Source organism: Loxodonta africana, chromosome 17 (assembly GCF_030014295.1).
Source record: "Loxodonta africana isolate mLoxAfr1 chromosome 17, mLoxAfr1.hap2, whole genome shotgun sequence".
Taxonomy (NCBI): Eukaryota; Metazoa; Chordata; class Mammalia; order Proboscidea; family Elephantidae; genus Loxodonta; species Loxodonta africana.
In genome coordinates, this window is record NC_087358.1 from 50,405,075 (window position 1) to 50,425,987 (window position 20,913).

General features: G+C 36.4%; 1 protein-coding gene across 2 annotated transcripts in view; it reads left to right on the forward strand.

The window, feature by feature from the left end:
* DIAPH3 (diaphanous related formin 3) overlaps window positions 1-20,913 on the forward strand; it is a 588,341-nt gene that overhangs the window by 377,811 nt on the left and 189,617 nt on the right. For both annotated transcript variants that reach the window (XM_003412593.4, XM_064270057.1), the window contains one exon: window positions 5,988-6,152. In XM_003412593.4, the coding sequence (XP_003412641.1) occupies window positions 5,988-6,152 (165 nt within the window). The remainder of the gene's footprint in view (window positions 1-5,987; window positions 6,153-20,913) is intronic.

Genomic DNA, 20,913 nt, shown 5'->3' on the forward strand with positions numbered 1-20,913 from the left:
GTCCCTCATCCTCTACATATACCCCGATTTGTAATGCTCTTTTCTTTCTCTGAAGTCTTACTGCATTTACAGAGAATGGTACACAACTTGATGCTCACTGAGCTGACTTTTATAGTCATATCTCAGTTGTTTCCATGAACGTGACCTTCTTAATCAGGACTTGTCTGATTACCCAACCTAGCCTCTATCACTCTGTATAACATCACAAATTTTTATTTTCTTTGTTATACTTATTACTGTCTGAAAATCTCATTTACTTCTTCATTACCTGTCTTCACACTCCAGAATGTATATATGGTTCGTTAAGGCAAGGACTTTGTCTATCTTGTTCCCTACTTTTTCCCCTAGTGCCCAGAAGAGTGGAATACAGTAGAGTTCAATGGATACTTACTGTATGAAGGGATGGATACATGCAGGATGAATGAATCTGGGTACTTAAGAAGGTCCACAAAAGTATTAGACATATGGGACTGATTGAAGTTAGTCCTTGTAAGATGTGTTAATGGAGTAATGGACATCCTTGGTGGAGGAAGAGAAACCATGAGGAGAAGAACTAACAATTAATATCGAATCTTATCTGTAGTGGGTGGTTTGGCAATGAGCAATACTAGCTTATCAGAAGAATAGCCTCCTTTGGAATTCTAAATCTCAGTTTGCTGCTTAGGTGGCCAACCCTAAATACTTGCGGTTCAATGTGTTTTAAACACAGAACTGGTTGTCCTATACCTTTCAAAGGGGAAGGTGATAGTGGTTCAAGTAGAAATTACTGAGAATTTGGCCTTATTCTTGGTAAAGGAAAAGAAGGTAGATTTTGTAAAAACATAAAATATTTGGATATATATCAATATGTTTGTAATAAATTCCATCAGATATTTATCTTGTTGAATATCTCACATAGTTCTCTAAAGCTCTTTGCAACTATAGAGCTTGATATGGGAGAGAAGAAAAGTAAAGCCTAATTACTGACATGGACATTGCTTTTATCTGGAGCTGAACAGTTGATACAAGAACACCTACTGTTGCTTTTTTCTTTTAGATGATGATAATGATGATGATGGTTCTTTATTTGAATGCATCATCATTGAGCGATGACTTAATGAGAGAGTAGCCTGTCAATACGGATGCAGAGTGCCTCATATAACCAGTTATTCCATTCTATCGGGCAAGCATTTTAAACTAAGGATTAATTTGGCTGTTTTCAAAATTGTTTCAGTTCAATCACAATTTTACCATTCTTTTGGAAAATTCCAGTTATTTAACAACTCCATTTCCTTTGGGAGTACATTGTTTTATGGATAACAATGATAAGAAAATTAACTTAAAAGCTCTCTTGCTGTTAGAACAAGACCATGTCATTTCCATGGTTCTGGCTCTTGGTCATCTTTTCCATTATATCTTTTAATAGAATCGTAATGTTTCTATTAAATATGCATAGGCATGTTTTTGATGTTTCATTACTTGTGACTCTTATCTGGAATCTAAAAAAAAAATGTTATTGGGTAATACAGCTTTATCTTAACTTTTTGCTGAATGGATTCTTGAATGGGGTTATTCCCTGGTGTTAGGATAACATTGACTAGTATTTATGAAGCGCCTATTATTTAAATACAGAGACTCACCAGCAGCGTGATGGGCAGATAAGTAGCAGCTAGAGAAACACCCACCAAAGAGGTGTCCTTAACTTCTTGTCCAGGATAAATGTGATTCAGGGACTCTCTTAGCTTTTAATATCACATCCAAGTATATGTGTGTGTGTGTGTGCATTTTTTATGGATAGAAGCTCCATAACTTTAATCAGACTTTTGAAGTGGTCTATTATACCTCCCACCAAAGTTTAAGACTAAGTCATCTGCGCCAATGTAGTTGTAGATGATTAGACTTAACACAGCCAAAAAAGTGGAGCATGGCACCGAGAGAATGGACTGTGAGAGGTAATCACAATTGCCAGAAGTGGGAACGAAAAAGGACTACTAGGGAATTATACTCAGAACCCACTGCCATTGAGTTGATTCTGACTCACGGAGACCCTATAAGACAGAGTAGAACTGCCTCATATGGTTTCCAAGGCTGTAATCTGTATGGAAGCAGACTGCCACATCTCCCGCAGAGTGGCTGGTATGTTCTAAGCACCAACCTTTTGGTTACCAGCTAAGTGCTTAACCACAGCACCACCAGGGTTCCTTGGAATTAGTCTAGAAGGGGAAAAACCACAACTTCATTATAGATTGGGAGTAAAAATATGCCTGATGAATTTCCAGATTAGTTCAATGGACTACAAATGCTATGTTTTCTGTGGAACAAATGATCACTCTCAGCTATAGAGATTAGAGAAAGCTTCATGGAAAGGAAGACTTGAACAAAGACTCGAATGATAGATTTGGACAAGCAAAGATAGAAACAATTTCTCTTGAATGGATTGAAAAAACATAATTAATTCATGTGGCTATATCCTTTATCACTTTAGATGACAGTTCATAGAGTAGGAAAACAAATTTGTAAACTAGTGTTGATTTCTGAACTTACTAGGTAAATTAGAGAATGCTTACATTACAGCACAAATGAAGCATCATATGTTCCCTTTAATGTTAGCTGCTAAATGCATTTCAAATGGAAGTTTGTTTCAGGAATGTGGTATTTCATAAGCTAAAGTATGGGAAGCCTGTCTTATATTTCTTGTAATTTTTTTGAGTTGACTAATTATGTAAAATCATTTGTTGTTCATTAAAGATTAAGAAATGATGTCATATAAATGCATTCATCACTAGCGTTTTTATGATCCAGATTCTAGGGGAAAAAAAAATCAACTATTTGAATCTCAGTTCCCTTCCTTCTAGCCCACTCTTCCTTCTGAAATACTATATAGCTCACGACGTAGAGCAAAATACAAAAGAAGAACAACAGTCTTGGAAAGGTGATAAGTAATCTGTGGACTGACTGGCAACATGGGTTCATGTAAGCTGTGATTGATGGGGATGCCGTAGTTCCTCGGGGGGAGGCTGAATTCTAACTATCAGAACTCTACGCTTGCTAGCGCTCTAGATTCACTGTCTACCTGGAACCAGTGCTGCACCTTTCATCCTTGGTCTTTAGTTCTCTTTCTCTTCAAAATGAAGGGCTTAGACCTGTTTTCTTATTTCATCCTCTACCGGGGAAAGCTCTGGCCAAAAGAACTGTGTATCTTTTAGAAATTATAGAAGATTGTTCTCTTTAGATACAAACATTTCATGTTTGGTTTCTTTCTCTTGGCAAATTACTCCCTTTGTTATTGACTTTTTTAATTTTGCTAATGTCTGTTTATACTTTTGCATTAGTCAAAAATAGTAAAATGAATTCAATAATTTAATTTTGCATCTTCTGTTTCTTCAAATGTCCCAGTTTAAATGAAAGCCATACACAATTATGACTGATGCTCCAAAAGAGTCATCTTTTCGGAACACGGTGTGGTGATTCTGTATCAACTGTATCAGCAATTCGTTACGCCACAAAAGAAATTCAACGGTTTGTTTGGAAAATGTTTTCTAATGCCCTGTAACTATCACTGAGCCCTGGTGGCGCAGTGATTAAGAGCTATGGCTGCTAACAAAAAGGTCTGCAGTTCGAATCCTCCAGCTCCTCCTTGGAAACCCTATGGGGCAGTTCTACTCTGTCCTATAGAATGGCTATGAGTCAGAATCAACTCAAAAGCAATGGGTTTGGTTTTTTTTTTTTTTGGTGATATCACATTAATCTTAAATTAGTCCTCTCAATCTCTGTTTGCTCTTGACTTGTTGAAGCCCTGGTGGCACAGTGGTTAAGAGCTCAGCTGCAAACCAAAAGGTCAGCAGTTTGAATCCACCAGCTGTTTCTTGGAAACCGTATGGGGCAGTTCTACTCTGTCCTGTAGGGACCTATGAGTTGGAATTGACTTGACGGCAACAGGTTTAGGTTTTTGGTATGTTGTTACAAAGGAGTTCCTGGGTGGCACAAGTAGTTAAGTTCTTGACTACTAGCTGAAAGATTGGTGGTTCAAACCCATCAAGAGGTGCCTCTGAAGACAGACCTGGTGGATCTGCTTTCAAAAGGTCACAGCCTTGAAAACCTTATGGAGCAGTTCTACTCTGCACACATAGAGTTGCCATGAGTTAGAACCAACAGCAATTAACAAGAAAAACAAAAGTGAGAGAGGAATATAGTGTGCAAGTGTGTGTATGTGTGTAATAATTTTAAATCACATAACACGTGGAAGAAATTACATACCAATTTTCCAAAGTAGAAGTGAAAACATTCTTTTAGTTATATAAGAAGTTTTTATTTAACTCTTAAAAATTTATTTTTATCGTAGAAACTGAGAAGAACACATTCGTTTGTGGTTATGAGAAGGGGGAGGGAGGGAGGGTGGTAGAGGGCTATTTACTGATTAGATAGTAGATAAGAACTATTTAGGTGAAGGGAAGGACAATACTCAATACAGGGAAGGTCAGCTCAACTGGACTGGACCAAAAGCAAAGAAGTTTCCTGGATAAACTGAATGCTTCAAAGGTCAGCGGAGCAAGGGCGGGGGTTTGGGGACTATGGCTTCAGGGGACATCTAAGTCAATTGGCAAAATAAATTCTATTAAGAAAACATTCTGCATCCCACTTCGAAGTGTGGCATCTGGGATCTTAAATGCTAACAAGCGGCCATCTAAGATGCATCAATGAGTCTCAACCCACCTGGATCAAAGGAGAATGAAGAACACCAAGGTCACAAGATAATTATGAGCCCAAGAGACAGAAAGGGCCACATGAACTAGAGACTTACATCATCCTGAGACCAGAAGAACTAGATGGTGCCCGGCCACAACTGATGACTGCCCTGACAGGGAGCCCAACAGAGAACCCCTGAGGGAGCAGAAGAACAGTGGGATACAGACCCCAAATTCTCATAAAAAGACCAGACTTAATGGTCTGACTGAGACTAGAAGAATCCCGGCAGTCATGGTCCCCAAACCTTCTGTTGGCCCAGGATAGGAACCATTCCCGAATACAACTCATCAGACATGGAATGGACTGGACAATGGGTTGGAGAGAGATGCTGATGAGGAGTGAGCTACTTGTATCAGGTGGACACTTGAGACTGTATTGTCATCTCCTGTCTAGAGGGGAGACGGGAGGGTAGAGATGGTTAGAAACGGGCAAAACGGTCGTGAAAGAAGAGACTGGAAGGAGGGAGCGTGCTGACTTATTAGGGGGAGAGTAAATGGGAGTATGTAGTAAAGTGTATATAAGTTTATATGTGAGAGACTGACTTGATTTGTAAACTTTCACTTAAAGCACAATAAAAATTATTTTAAAAAATTTATTTTTAATTGCTTTTAGAATCTAAATAAAACTTAGAATGAATAAGTGAGTAATAATAATACCAGGTATTTTTATGTATTTAGTAAATACCAATCCCTTTTCTAAGAATTTTGCATACCTTAACTCATTTAGTCCTTAGTACAGTCCTAGTAATTAGCTGATGTTATTATCCTGTCTTTACAAATGAGGAAATTGATGAAGGAACTTGCCCATGGCATACTACTATCAAGTGTAGAAGCTAGGAATTGACAGCACGTTGTCCAATTTAACTACTGTACTTGATGACTGCATTGTTGAGATCAATATCATGCAATTATCAATTGGAACTACTGAACTGTAATAATTTTAAATCACATTATATGATCTGAGATTATATAGGTAGGCAATTTGGAAGAAAATTTCTTTGAACTCAATTATAAAGAAATATCAAATACTGAAATCTTTGAGTTTTCTGATAATTTTGCCAATGGTAATTAGAAATTGAATTTAAGATTTCATTGCTGCACAATATAGACTAACTTATAAAGAGTGGCTAACTATTAGAGGTAATTTTGAAATTTTGGAGATTTAGTAATGGTGCCTAACAATTAGACTAAAACATTGGATTTACAGGTCTTTGTCTTAAAGCATTACTTTGTAGATTTCAAAATACCTTAACTATAATATACAGCTTTGTTATCAGTGCAAAAGAGCAATATGAGAAACTTTCAAAATTACATGAGAACATGGAAAAGTTATACCAGAGTATAATGGAATACTATGCTATTGACGTGAAGAAGGTGTCCGTGGAAGACTTTTTGACTGACTTGAATAACTTCAGAACCACATTCAAGGTATGGTTGAAAAATATATGTATGTGTGTATTTGTTTTCCCAAAAGTACTTTTATCTGTAATATATTGCCTGTTATTTCTTTGATTTATTTCATTACTTCATTCAACTCTTGTTACCTGTATTAAACCTACCTTTCCTGATGTTGAAAGTTAGCTTTAAAATTTTCAGATTTAAATCTATTGAAAAATATGTGGTTAGTTCTCTTTTTTGGTCTTTCCAACATTAAGCTGTAATCAGAAATTTTGATTGAAAAAGTGACAAATTCTGAAGTTCTTCATAAAGACCCCCTTGTCAACTGATTACAGAGCGCTTTTATCCTAAGTTTTTGACAATGAATTTGTTTCTTTATACTTAAGATCAATTTGTATTTTTGTGGTATTATTTTACCAAAATGTCTGTAGCTCTCCTGAAGCTTTTTTCCTTTTTTGTTTTCTTAATGCATTGTTCAGTAAGCTACCTGTGATTTGCCTGTGAATGGATTTTAGGTTCCTAGGGTTTCCTTTAGATACTTTAATAGGGAGGTCAGGTCTTTGATGTGGAATCCTTTCATTTAGGTATTAAAAAGATCTTTTGAAAAGTATTAGCTGATTAGGTGGGGGGGAAAAAAACATTGTTGTCTCCCTAGGGAAACTGGTGATACATTTCTATAACGAAAAATTGTGTTATTCTTAATAGATGGGTAAGTCGTTTCTGTATTTCAGCAAATGTTTCTGGGGATTAAAAAGTTTTGAGGTGTAAAGAGAAGGAAGGTTGAATTTCAAGAGCTGGTTCTTTTTAATCTCGGTTTTTTTTAATGTATATGCTGGATTTGTTGAACTTTGTTACGATTGCTTATTTCTGATTAGCTGACCCTTGTGGCACAGTGGTTAAATCACTGGACTGCTAACCAGTCGACTCCAGAGCACTGGGTTTTTTGGGTTAGCCAAAAGGTTGGCGGTTTGAAACCACCAGCATATCCACTGGAGAAAGATGTGTCAGCCTGCTTCCGTAGAGATTTACAGCCTTGGAAACCCTACAGCGTTGCTGTGAGTCAGAACTGACTGGATGACAGTGATTTTGGTTTAGCCTTTGAATAAAAAGTCCCAATATTTTAAAGAAAAAGTAGTCTTCAATAAGTACACATTTGCTCACAGCTCTGGCTTATTTTCTCCCACAGATTTAAAATGACTATTTTTTTAATACCAGAAATGAATTTGGTTAATTATTATACTCAAGACATTGCTACTGTGTCACATGCTATATAATAAAAAAAACAAAAAAGTTTATTCATTTTATTTTTATAACATTTTATAAGGCAGCATGGCTTGGTGAAATAGCATAAGTTTTGGAGTCTGAAAGAGCTAGGTTTGGATTCCATGTTAATTATGTGACTAAACACTTATTTAACCTCCCTAAGCCATTTTTTTTTTTTAAGCCATGGTTTTCTTATTTGTAAAAAGAGATGTTAAGACTTTCCTCATAAAAGCATTTAAGTATTAAATGTGAAAATATATATTAAATGTTTATCATAGTTCCTGGCATTTAGCAGTTGCTTAATAAATTGTACATAAAAGTATTAAGATAGATATATGAAATGTTAATACCAGTCATATATTGGGAGCCCTAATGGCACGGCACAGTGATTGAGAGCTATGGCTGCTAACCACAAAAGGTCAGCCCTTCAAATCTACCAGCCGCTCCTTGGAAATCCTGTGGGACAGTTCTGCTCTGTACTACAGGGTCGCTATGAGTCGGAATCGATTCGATGGCAATGGGTTTGATTTTCTGCGTTATCTATTGAGTATTTCCTATGAACCAGGCATTCTTCTAAATTCCTCAAAGGTTCTATTTCACTAAATCTTGACAATAATTCTACATCTTTTCACTGTTACCTTCTCTCTGTGATAAATGAAGAAATGGAGAATCAGAGATAGAAGATATCTAGCTCAATGTCATATAGTTATAAAAGGGTGAACTAGTATTTGAACCTGTACATTCTTCCTCCAGAGCCTGAGCTCTTGAATGCTATGTTATACTCTTCCCATATTCTATATAATTTGTGTTCTGTTTTACAAATGAGACCACTGATGTTTGGAGGGTTTCCTGATGGGACCAAGGCTGTATTGTTAGTAAGTGACCGTGATGGGATTTGAATTCAGGTCTTATTTCAAATCTTCCTGAGATTCAACAGGATTAGAGGGTTTGGAGCATTCTGTGGGTAATGTGGCATTTCTCTTATTAAGTGATGTGCAGAGGGAGAAAGTGTTTGAATAGAAGAGTGACTCAAGAAAGAAGGGCAAATAGAATGATAGCTGTACTTTGCTTCAGAGTTTGCGTGGATCCTAGAAGTAGGTTCTGTCACACATACACACGCACACACACTTACACACGCTTACACACACATACACCCATATACACACACTTTATTAACTTAAAATTCAGAGGTAAATATAAAAAAATATTTTTTGCCTAAATAAAAATTTGGAGACAAAATTTTCTTTAAGCTAAAATAAGCACAAAAAAGCCTGACAGAGAAAGTGTTATATCCAAGGTGGTGAGAATTTTGCACAGGTATTTTATTGTTCTTCTATTTTTCCTTTTTTTTTTTTTTACTTACTCCAAGGACTCCATCATAAGTCGGTTCTGATGTAAGTCAAATACTTTTTTTTTTTTAAGTTTTCATTATTATTGCCTCCTCATGGCTCAGTGGTTAAAGTGATCAACTGCTAACTGAAAGGTCAGTGGTTCTAAACCACCACTGACTCCACAGGAGAAAGATGTGTCAGCCTGCTTCCACAGAGATTTATAGCTTTAGAAACCTTATGGGGTTGCTATGAGTTGGAATTGACTTGACAACAGTGGGTAACCCTGGTGGCATAGTGGTTAAGTGCTACAGCTGCTAACCAAAGGGTTGGCAGTTTGAATCCACCAGGTGCTCCTTGGAAACTCTATAGGGCAGTTCTATTCTGTCCTATAGGGCCTCTATGAGTCAGAATCAACTCGACAGCACTGGGTTTGGTTTTTTTATCTTTATAAATCATAACATTGAACATCTGTGAGTGAATGCTAAGAATAAGACCAGCAAATTACGCTCTGCCACACTGTAATACATATTACTAACAACGTGTACTAAAAAAAAAAAAGTCGTAAGTGCAGCTCTTCGTAACTTGAGGACTACCTGTATAGTTGTACTGCATGAATTCTAGACAAAATAAATCTTAAAAAAAAAAAAAAAAAAAGTGTCAAGATTGCAAAAACCAACCCCATCATAAACAATTTAAATGCTGACCAACTCAGAATATGGCAGATAAATATCTTGTTTCTCGAGTCTTCTGATCTCTTAAGTTGTTGTTTAATTCTATTCTATTCTATTTTAGAAACTAGGTTAACTTGAATGAGTCAGTATGAAAAAAATTAGGTCTATACCTACAGATGTGGAATTTTCATGTTGAATTTTAATTAATCTGGAAAGCCACAAAAATATAACAGGCTTTTTTTTTTTCCTTTTTTTTAATAAAAAATACTGTTAAAATATGTTTACATTGTTACTTTATTCACTATTGTTGAGGTATACACCTAGTCATGAATGAGTAAATTTTACCATAAGTGAAGATCCATTTTGTATTACCTGTGTGTTGAAACCACCATCCTCACTTCAAACCCACCCCCAACCATGGTAGTTTTGAATGGAATGTTTTCTCTCAAGTCCAGGCCTTTCTACTCATTGTTTCCTATGCCTGGAGCACTCTCTACTTACTTTGTTGAGCTAAATTCTCATACTCACCCTCTGATCTCTCTGCAGACTCTGCTTATTCAGGTAAGACCTTTGTCTTTCTTGTTTACCTTTGTGTGTCTAACACAGTTCATAGCACATAATAGATGCATTTGTTGAATAACAGATGTGTCTGTCTATAATCCAAACCAAAAAACCCAAACCCATTGCCGTCTAGTTGATTCTGACTCGTAACGACCATATAGGACAGAGTAGAACTGCCCCATAAGGTTTCCAAGGAGTAACTGGTGGATTTGAACTGCTGACCTTTTGGTTAGCAGCTGTAGTTCTTAACCACTATGCCACTAAGGTTTCCCTGTCTGTAACCAATGACATGTTTAATTGCTGACACTTACGTAGCACCAAACAGGTGCGAGGCACTATTGTAAGAACCTTACCTCTATTCACTTACTTAATCCTTACAATAACCCCATCAGGTATGTGTACTTTATGACTCCCACTTAACAGATGAGGAAACTGAGGCCTGGAGAGATTGTGACTTGCTTGCATTATACAGCTAGCGAGTAATAGAGCTGGGATGCTAACCCAGGCAGTCTGGCTCTGGAGTCCGTGCCATATATGGCTGTATTCACTCCTGTTATATGTGTAGCTACTATAACCGTTTTAAACAGGACTAACTTGAAACCCAACCCAAAAATAAAAATATGGCCACTTCTATTTGTAACCATAATTTAATCTGTGAATAACTTATTTATCATTTATATTTTAGGATTGCCTCAGAATTTAAACTTGAGCAACCAAAGCCTGGCTCACTTACTCACAGCCCTTGATTTTTACATTTTATTAATTCGTTTAATTACTCATCAGTGTTACTAGGGTTTTACAACTAGTTTGTATAGATACAGCTCTTCGGGTTTATTCGGTTCTGTGAGAGCCTTGTTACAATAGCTAAGGAAGGAACAGCTGTTCCAGACTGTGGACTCAAGCCATGTAGACAAAAGGGGAAAAGCTTCAGCATCTTGTGTCTTCTCCTCTGAGGAACAGCTGTTCATTTTGACAGCAGTTTAATGAACCCCTTTTCTATTTTAGGGTTCTCAATTTTTTTTTTCAACTGGGATTTGTTTTTGTTTATTTTTTTTAATAGTAGACTATAGGAGCATGCTTAGCAGGTACGGCTTCCATTTAGAACTACTAATCAGCTTCCTAAGAGAAAGGAAATAAGTTTGCATTGTAATTTTATTTACCTTTATTTTTATTGCCATCTTCAACAGGAAAAAAAAAAAAAAAGGGCCAGTGATTGAGTGCTTCTTTTTGCGGGACCCTGTGCTATGTGCTTTATGTGGATTCTCTTAATCCGCTCCTTTCTGTGAGATCACCTTGTTACATGTGAGATAACTGCAGGTAGAGAAGCTCAGTGCCTTTGCAGAGGTGCTTCGGAATGGATAACAAACAAGCAAAAATCTGGTGCTGTTGAGCTGATTCCAACTCATGGCAACCCCATGTGTTGCACAGTAGACCTGTGCTCCATATATTTTTCAGTGGCTGTAATCTTTGTGGAACTAGATCACCAGGCTTTTCTTCCATGGAGCTGCTGGGTGGTTTTAAACTGTCAATCTTTCAGTTAAAAGCCAAGGGCAAACCATTTGTGCCACCCAGGAACCTTTCAGAAGTGGTAGGGGCTAGGATTTGAAACTAAAGAGCCCCGGTGGTAAAATAGTTAAGTGCTTAGGTGCTAACCGAACCCAGCAGTGGTTGTGAAGAGACCTGGGGATCTGCTCCCTTAAATGTCACTGCCTAGAAAACCCTATGGGACAGTTCTACTCTGTCTTAAAGGGTTGCTGTGAGTTGGAATGTACCCAGCGGCACCCAACAACAGGATTTGAATAGAGGCCTACAGGGCTCAAAACTCTGTACACTGCTGCTCAGAGTTTGTAAGAAAAGACAAAGTGACATTTATATGGGTCTTTTTGATAACTTACTGGAGGGAATCAGCACTAGGAATACTTTATTTTCTTGTACCTTGGTATGATAAATTTCTATTTACATTATTGTGTCCATGATAGGAGAATGCTGGCAGGTCTAATTCTATTTCAAAGTATGAAATATTCTCTTTTAAGAATTAGATGACTGTTAATATAAAGCCTTGCTGCTGGGATGTGAATGGAGGTGAAGGTAGAGAGTCAGCACTTTTCCATAATAGATTTTTATGTCCTGTAGGATTCATGTGAAGCATGAAGTTCAAATTAGAAATATTAAAAACCAAACCCTTTGCCATCGAGTCAGTTGCAACTCACAGTGATCCTATAGGACAGAGTAGAACTGCCCCATAGGGTTCAAAGGAGTGGCTAGTGAATTTGAACTGTCAGCCTTTTAATTAGCACCCAAGCTCTTAACCACTGCGCCACCAGGACTCCTGAGAGATATTGGGTGGAAGTATTTGACCTCATACTACAGGCTGAGTAAATCAGTGGCCTACGAGGCATCAACTTATACCAAGTGAGTTCCTGCCTTTCTTTGTGTAGTATTGTATAACGATAATCGTCTTTTATCTGCTTGTCTTTGGTGTTAAATCCATTCTCACGTGCCATTACCAGTCTCCCTGTATTAACAAATAATAACATGATTTTATAACATCAGCTGTGCTCATTATGAAATTTTTGTTGCATCCTGCTTGCAGCCTCCACGCCCCCTTTGCCTTATCCAGCACCATAGCATGTTCATATTGGTCCTTTTAGTGTAGGCCTAATTTTCTCATCTCTCCTGGTCACTGTGGCCTTGAAGCATAATGTGTCCTAATCTGACTTCCCATTCATGTTCTTATTAGGGACTCTTGCTCTAACTTATTTTATTCACATGGGCCTGAACAGCATTTCTTCTTCTTTAATACTCTCATTTCTCATCCTGATGACACTTCATCTTTTTAAATCAGTGTAAGCTCTTTTCCAGAAACCCTGGTGGCGTAGTGGTCAACTGCTATGGCTGCTAACCAAAGGGTTGGCAGTTTGAATCTGCCAGTTGCTCCTTGGAAACTCTGTGGGGCAGTTCTACTCTGTCCTACAGGGTAGCTATGAGTCGGAATCAACTTGACGGCACTGGGTTTGGTTTTTTTTTTTTTTTTTGGAAGTTCTTTTTCTAGTCTCTCTCTCTTTAACTGGAAATTTTAGCACAGTAAGAAAGCACCCACAGCTCCTTAAGCAAATTTCATCTGACACATTGTTTGTTTTGCTTAATGTAGAAATACTCTGCATGCTTTCACCTCTTCAGACCCCTTTGTTCTTTGTCCCCTTCTTCATAACGTGTTTCAAAAAAATTTTTCTACCAAATTATACTTTCTAAGCATTTGTCATTTTTCTGTTTTAATTCAACATATGTAAATGCTACAGGGAGCCTCTCAGTTTGCAATAACATATATTCCCATGTAGAATTGATGTGATTATGCTTAAAAAAGTCATTTTGGCACATGTTGCTTTTCTGAGCCCATGAACTTTTCTGATGGAATTTTAAAATACTGAAAACGGCCACTAGACTGCCCTCTTTATTTATAGTTCCCAAGACCCTGAGTGGGTCCCTGGTGGCTCAGTGGTTAAGAGCTCGGCTGCTAACCAAAAGGTCAGCAGTTTGAATCCACCAGCTGCTCCTTGGAAACCCTATGGGGCGGTTCTACTCTGTCCCATAGGGTCACTATGAATCTGGAAACCCCACTCTGGGGTTAGGATTTAAAGGGCAATAGAAAGCAATCCTTGCCTTCAAAAGGATTACTGCTGCACACACAAGAAGTAGGGGAGTTTTGTATTGTTTCCTTTTTGTATCAGGTATACATTATTTGTGCAGAACTCTGCAGTTATTATTTTCTAATCCATAAAGTCCAGTCTGCCTCCCCGCTAAACTTTTTTGTTTCCTCATATATAAAACTCAGATCTGAATTCTGTGTAATGACAGCCAAAGAGAGACATTGTTGGCTCTGATTTCTTCGAATCTTAAGTAACTGATGAATTTAGCATCAGATCAACCTGACCCCCTTTGTTGGCTTGTTTGTTTACTTTTAATGCTGTGCTTTGCTGTTTACCTCCCTAGTGGAGAGACAGCAGTAGTTGAGAGTTCAGGCTCTGGCATTTGAGCACCCAGCATGTGATGCCTGTCTCAGCTGATTATCAGCGATATGACTGTGAGCAAGTCACTTAACCTTGCAGAGCCACACTTCCTAGATAATGACAGCATGTGTTTCTTAGGGACGTTACATTTTAAAGATAAAATGACATAATGTACATCTACCCTCAAAACAAGTTATCTGTCTGCAAATAGTAGAAGTATAGTCATTTTCACTTTTCCTATATCATTATGGCAGGATAGACATTTAAAGTATTTTTTATCCCTTTTTTGTTTTGTGCTTCCATACGAAATACTGTGAATTAAATAAACAACTTCTTATCAATAGTTTTGTCTTTAGATTATTTCTGTAATTCATTAAAATTATGTTTCATCCAGTTAAAGTTTTGTCATTCTTGTAATTTTCAGACTTTAAGTTGAATTTTGATTTATACAATTGAAGTACCTGTCGTAAAGAAATGTAAAATCAGTTATAACCTATTTCTTGTTGTTGCATCTGTCGATCAAATACAATTTAGTATTCTCTGGAATGCTCTGACTAAGGTAGTGAATTGCCAGACAAAAATGAAACCTTTCAATTCGAGAGGGTATTTTTATTGCAACGATTTCTTGAACTCACTTTGCCAAATCATTTAGATTACACAAATTTGATGCTTGACAGCCCTAAATGCCATTCATGCTGACTGCTACATGGACCAACCGCCTGGCCAACAGCACCTCCAAAGGAGTGTGCATTTCCTGTGAGCGTCTTAAATCTTGTAGATTGACTCATTACGTGCTGTCAGAGGAAAGCACATCCTGTACAAGACCTGTGGTTGGATGTTGAGCCAGCTTGTATAATTATAATATGAAACATCTTATATCCTCCTTATTTTGATGAGCTTACAACTTGAGTCTTCACATAGTGCTCATGTCTTCATTAGCACCAATGTTATTCTGAGATTATATTTGGTGGTATAATGCTTTATATGTAAGTGAAGTTGTTCATTAGGTTGAAGTACCTCATTTATTTGAGAAATATATAGTGTTTGAAGGACTTGCAAACAAACTCACGGGATAGTTATGAAGGGTCAGTAGCGTTGAGTCCCTGAAGGGCTAATAAATAATTTGTTGTTTCATCTGAGACTGACTTGACAATAAAGATCAACTTGAAGCCGAAACAGTTTAATCACCAGCACTTGCACACCCTCTGGAACATTTTAAGTTTACTTCTCATTTTTATAAGTTTCATGGTCATACAAAGCTCAACTAATAACACTTTGTATTGAATATTAAGATAATTGTGGCTCTGCATAGATATTAAGGATCTCATATTCTCATTGATAGAATTTTTTTATTTGGTTTGGTAATATAGAAAAATGATTTCATTTAATTTTAACAATCATCCTACATTTCTTTCTAAAACATCTACATTGTAATTATTATAAATGCAAGTTTGTAAGAATAAACTTCCTTTCTATAAGGTAGTTTTAATTTGTTGTTACTTATTTTTTATGTGAATAAATTTTTATATCTACTTACAAAAGAAAATAATTTTGGTGGAAAACTGACAAGCAGAACACATTTTATATTTGTAAAGATTTTTGTACTGGTATTAATAAATTATTTTTCATACTCCAAAGTTTAGGAATGCATGATTTAATTTTTTTTTTTTTAGTTAAAACATATTTTTCATTCTTTTATGAAGTTAAAGTCATCAGGAATTTCTAGAAAGAAGTCAATAAGGAGTCCCTAGGTTGTACAAATAGTTAAGCCCTTTACTACTAATCAAAAGGTTGGTGGTTTGAACCCACCCAGAGGCGCCTTGGGAGACAGGCCTGGCGATCTACTTCAGAAAGGTAACGGCCTAATCGAGCAGTTCTACTCTGCACACATGGGGTCGCCATGAGTCGGAATCAACTTGATGGCAACCAAGAATAATCATTAAGTGTGGCTCAGTACTGCCTCTTCCTAAGATTAAGCAAACTTCGAGCAGGGCATTTGTTGGAAATGTGCTGAACCCTTACACAGTTGTTTACTTTGAAAGCATTAGCCTATGTTTTCTTATTGCCTAGCACCCATTCCCCTGGAAAGCATGCAGATTTAAGTTCAGTTTCTCTCACAGCATTTTAAGGACTTCAGACAAAAATTTAGTACTTAAGAAAAAGATAGGATTTCTGAATTTATTGAAATCTTTGTTAAAGAGATCCCTGGCTTACATAGCTTAGCTTATATTCATTAATGTTGAAAAAAATACACCTCTGAACAAGTGGACATTTGTAAGAGTTTTAACATTTTTTTTTTTTTTGCTTTTATAAAATCTTCACTATTTTTCTAAGGGCACAAAAAATACTAGATATTATAATACACTGGAAAATGTTGAGTGAGTGAAGCTATTTAAACGGACTAAGACTCAGAAATAAAGATGAGATACCACGAAAAAGTCAGGAATCTGAGGCAATCTACTTATATTTAATAAAAATATCATCCTTATATTTTATACTTTATTGCGATTTTATCTTATAAAATAAAACTGGTGTATCTGTCAAGTAAAGGCATCTTTGAAGAAGACTATTAAGCTTTTTGGAAGAAGGTAAAATGCACATAATAATTTTCCCAATTTTGCTTTTGGGAAAAAATTAAAACTATTAATTGTATCACTGGGCAATATATTAAGTTAATTTATCATAAATATCTAATTTCAACTGTAAGCAGTACTTGGGGGAAAAAACACAAACCAAAATTAACTCTCTTTTCTAGAATAAAATCTCATAAAGGCATATTAGATTTAGAAATATTAAAAACAGTGTGCCTATATATGTTCAATTTTTAGAAGTATAGTAGCTAGATTTGAGGTCAAGAGCTACATCCTTTCTGTCATATTTAATCACCACTGTACCCTCCTGCCAAGTAATCAAACCTGTATTGGATATATCCATTGACAATATTTCCAGTCAACTCAATGGATCATCATATTCCAACCATCTCTGAATAGAAAGCATTTATATTTTCATAGGAATTATGAAAATTTGACTCTCCTCCTTATGCTTGGTAGAAGCATATATAACTGATGTAAGCTAGAAAGTGGCTCTTCCATGAGTTGTTCCTAGTTAATTGTGGTTTGAGGCACCCTAGTAATGATATTGTAATAATGGTTGCTAACATTTATGTAAGGTTTGCTATGTGCCAGGCACTGCTCTAAGCCATTTACACATGTTACCTTATTTAATTCATACACTATCTCAATAAAGTAGATACTCTTTTCTCCATTTTACAGAATAGGAAACAGAGGTACTGGTCACACAGCTACATAGTGGCAGTTGGGAATTCAAACCAAGACAATATGATTTCATATTTCCTCCTCTAAACCATTATACTATCTTTTTAATATGCAGTAATAACCTCAGATAAGTATTTTTAAATTGTTTATAACGTTTAAAGGGGATGAAATATCATATTTATTATGACATGCATTATTATGAAACATGAACAGCAACACATTAAAACTTAAAGAAGAGTATCTGTATGTCTTTGAAACAAGGTGTAAAACGTGCCAGCAATGAAGAAGAAAAGAGATTGACTACATAAATTATAGGAATTTCTGTTTGTTGAAAGACAACATAAAGTACAGTTATAATCACAATCCAGAATATATTTGCAAAACCTACACCTGGCAAAGGCTTAGTATCCAGAATATTGAAATAACTACACATCATTAAGAAAAAGTTAACAACCTAAGAAAAAGTGGACAAAAATGATGAATAGGAATTTCACAGATTAGGAAATGCAAATGCTTTATAAATGTGAAAAGATACTTGAACTAGTAGAAACACAAAGATGAAAGGTGAAAGCATGATTCAGTGTCGTTTTATGCCTGCCAGATAGGTAGAATTAAAAAGACTGATGATAACAGCTTTGTTAAGTCTGTATATCAATGACTGTGATTATACAGTGATGGTAGGATTATAAATTGAAAAAAAGAAAAAAACACTTTGAAAACAATTTGGCATCATCTATTAAGATCATAAGGAGCCCTGGTGTCACAATGGTTAAGTGCTTGACAGCTAACCAAAAGGTCAGTGATTTGAACACACCATAGATCTGTGGGAGAAAAGACCTGGCAGTCTGCTCCCAAAAGATGACAGCCTAGGAGACACTAAAAAACTGTTGATGTCAAGTCTATTTCAACTCATAACTACCCTACAGGACAGAATAGAACTGCCCCTGAGGGGTTCCAAGGAGCTCCTGGTGGATTCGACCTGCCGACCTTTTGGTTAGCAGCTGAACTCTTAACCACTACACCACCAGGGTTTTATAGGGCAGTTCTTCTGTGTCCTCTAGGGTTGCTATGAGTCGAAATCAACTCAACAATAGCATTAAAGATTGTAGTTGCACCTATGCTATTATTCCTCAGATCCGCCCCTAAATATATATCCTAGAGAGCAGTGGCTTTCAAAATGTTTTCACCATGACACAAATTGTAAAAAAAAAAAAAAAAAAAACTCTACAATACGATCCAGCACCCTCACATAAATGCTGTTTGTCCTAACTCAAATACATTGTAAATCTGGGACTACCTATATTTACAATTTAATATTATAGCCTATGGAAATGAAATACAATTTACACGTAAAAATATGGATAAATCTGAGAAATGTTTTTGCTGTTGTTAGATGCCGTCAAGTCGGTTCTGACTCATAAGGACCCTATATACAACAAAATGAAACACTGCTCAGTTCTGCACCATCTTCACAGTGGTCGCTATCTTTGTGCCAATTGTTGCAGCCACTGTGTCAGTCCATCTCCTTGAGGAGCATCCTCTTTTTTCCTGACCCTTCACTTTACCAAGCATGATGGCCTTCTCCAGGATCTGGTCCCTCCTGATAACATGTCCAAAATGCGTGAAATAGAGTCTCACCATCCTTGCTTCTAAGGAGCATTCTGGCTGTACTTCTTCCAAGATAGGTTTGTTTGTTCTTCTGGCAGTCCGTAGTATATTCAGTATTTTTTGTCAACACCATAATACAAAAGCCTCAAGTCTTCTTTGGTCTTACTTATTCATTGTTAAGCTTTTGCATGCGTGCGAGGCGACTGAAAACACCATGGCTTGGGTCGGGCACACCTTGACTGCTGCTTCCATGGACGTTGATTGTGGATCCAAGTTAAATGAAATTCTTGACAGCTTCAGTCTTTTCTCTCTTTATCATGATATTACTTATTGGTCCAGTTGTGAGGATTTTTATTTTCTTTATGTTGTGGTGTAAACCCTACTGAAGGCTGTAGTCTCTGATCTTCATTAGTAAGTGCTTCAAGTCCTCTGCACTTTCAGCAAGCAAGGCTATGTCATCTGCATAGAGCCAGTTGTTAATGAGTCTTTCTCCAATCCTGATGCTGTGTTTTTCATGTAGTCCAGTCTCTCGGATTATTTGCCCAGCATGCAGATTGAATAAGTTTGGTGAAAAGATATAACCCTGACGTACGTGTTGGCTGATTTTAAACCACTGAGTATCCCATGGTCCTGTTTGAATGACTGCCTCCTGAGAAACGTAGTGTTGTTAACAAAGCAAGTCACAGATGTCTACATAAAGTATTTTCATAAAACTCAAAGATAATCGTTCTGATAATGATAATAGCCAAAATTTATAGAGCTTTACTCTGCCAGACACTGCTAATAAGTTTTACACACACACACTCATTTAAATTTATTTACTTTGGGAAATTTTGCTTTCTCTGAGAAGAAAATATCATATATAATGGTATAATATATATTTAAAGTATTTGTGGCAAAATTCTTTTTATAACATTAGTTATGTAGAAAACCAATTATGGGGAGTGGGGATGATGGTGAACTCATACAGTTTACTTCCAGAAAAAAAAAAATATATATATATATACACACACACACATATACGAGTCGGAATCAACTTGACGGCACTGGGTTGGATTATACACACACATACATATATTTGTTAACCAAACCTGTTGTCATTGAGTCTAAATCTTTACAGAAGCTGACTGCCACATCTTTCTCCCATAGACCAGTTGATGGGTTCCAACCACTGACCTTTCTGTTCGCAGCTGAGCGCTTGACCACTGCACCACCAGGGCTCCTATATTTGTTAACATATCTCTATATATTTTTACTATACATATACTGTTTAATATACTTGTATATTTTATATAGATAATATACAATCTTCTGTTAATCATAAAAAGCATTTGACCATAAGGAACTCAGATAAGTTATTGATGCCCTTGAAATGAACACTCAAAAATGTGCCTGAAGTTTTGAAACCTTCTGTGGTCATTGCTGGGGGCTGGTAAGTCTCCAAACCTTTCAGAGAACGTCATGTACTAGGTTCTGTCTCAGAAATTCTGCAAACACTCAGAGAATTTATTTAGGCAACCCATAGCTGAAAGTAATCAGTGGCAGGGCAATTTATTTAGCAATTGACTAAATAGAAAACCAGGTCAAGAATAATAAGATTTAAAAAAAAAAAAAAATCAATTTTTTATAGCCAACTACCTTTATGTCTGGTTCACACTTAAATTTCCTCCTTGGCTTTGTATTGAGGATTGAAGAAACTAAGAGGCAATTGTATTTAAAATAATGTGTTTCTCTCACCATTTAGTTTTTCTGTTTTAGACTACTACTTAGAATAAAAGAGAATACCAGATTACTATTTGAACTGGAATATTAGTTTCAGAATAAATGCCTATTTCTGTGCTGTCCATTGGTATTTTTAAAGCTAACATTCTTCTCCTAATTGTTACAAAGTCAGAATAAGATGCGTTTTAAATAAGATGAGGTTTTAAATGAAAATCAATAGTGTATTTTCCATAAAACAAAATAGCTTTTAGAACTACCTGAGACCTTATTTCTAAACATAAACATTATTTTTATAGGTCCTAGAAAGTAATTTTGACTTTTTATTGCCCAATGATATACTAAAAGGGTGTGGC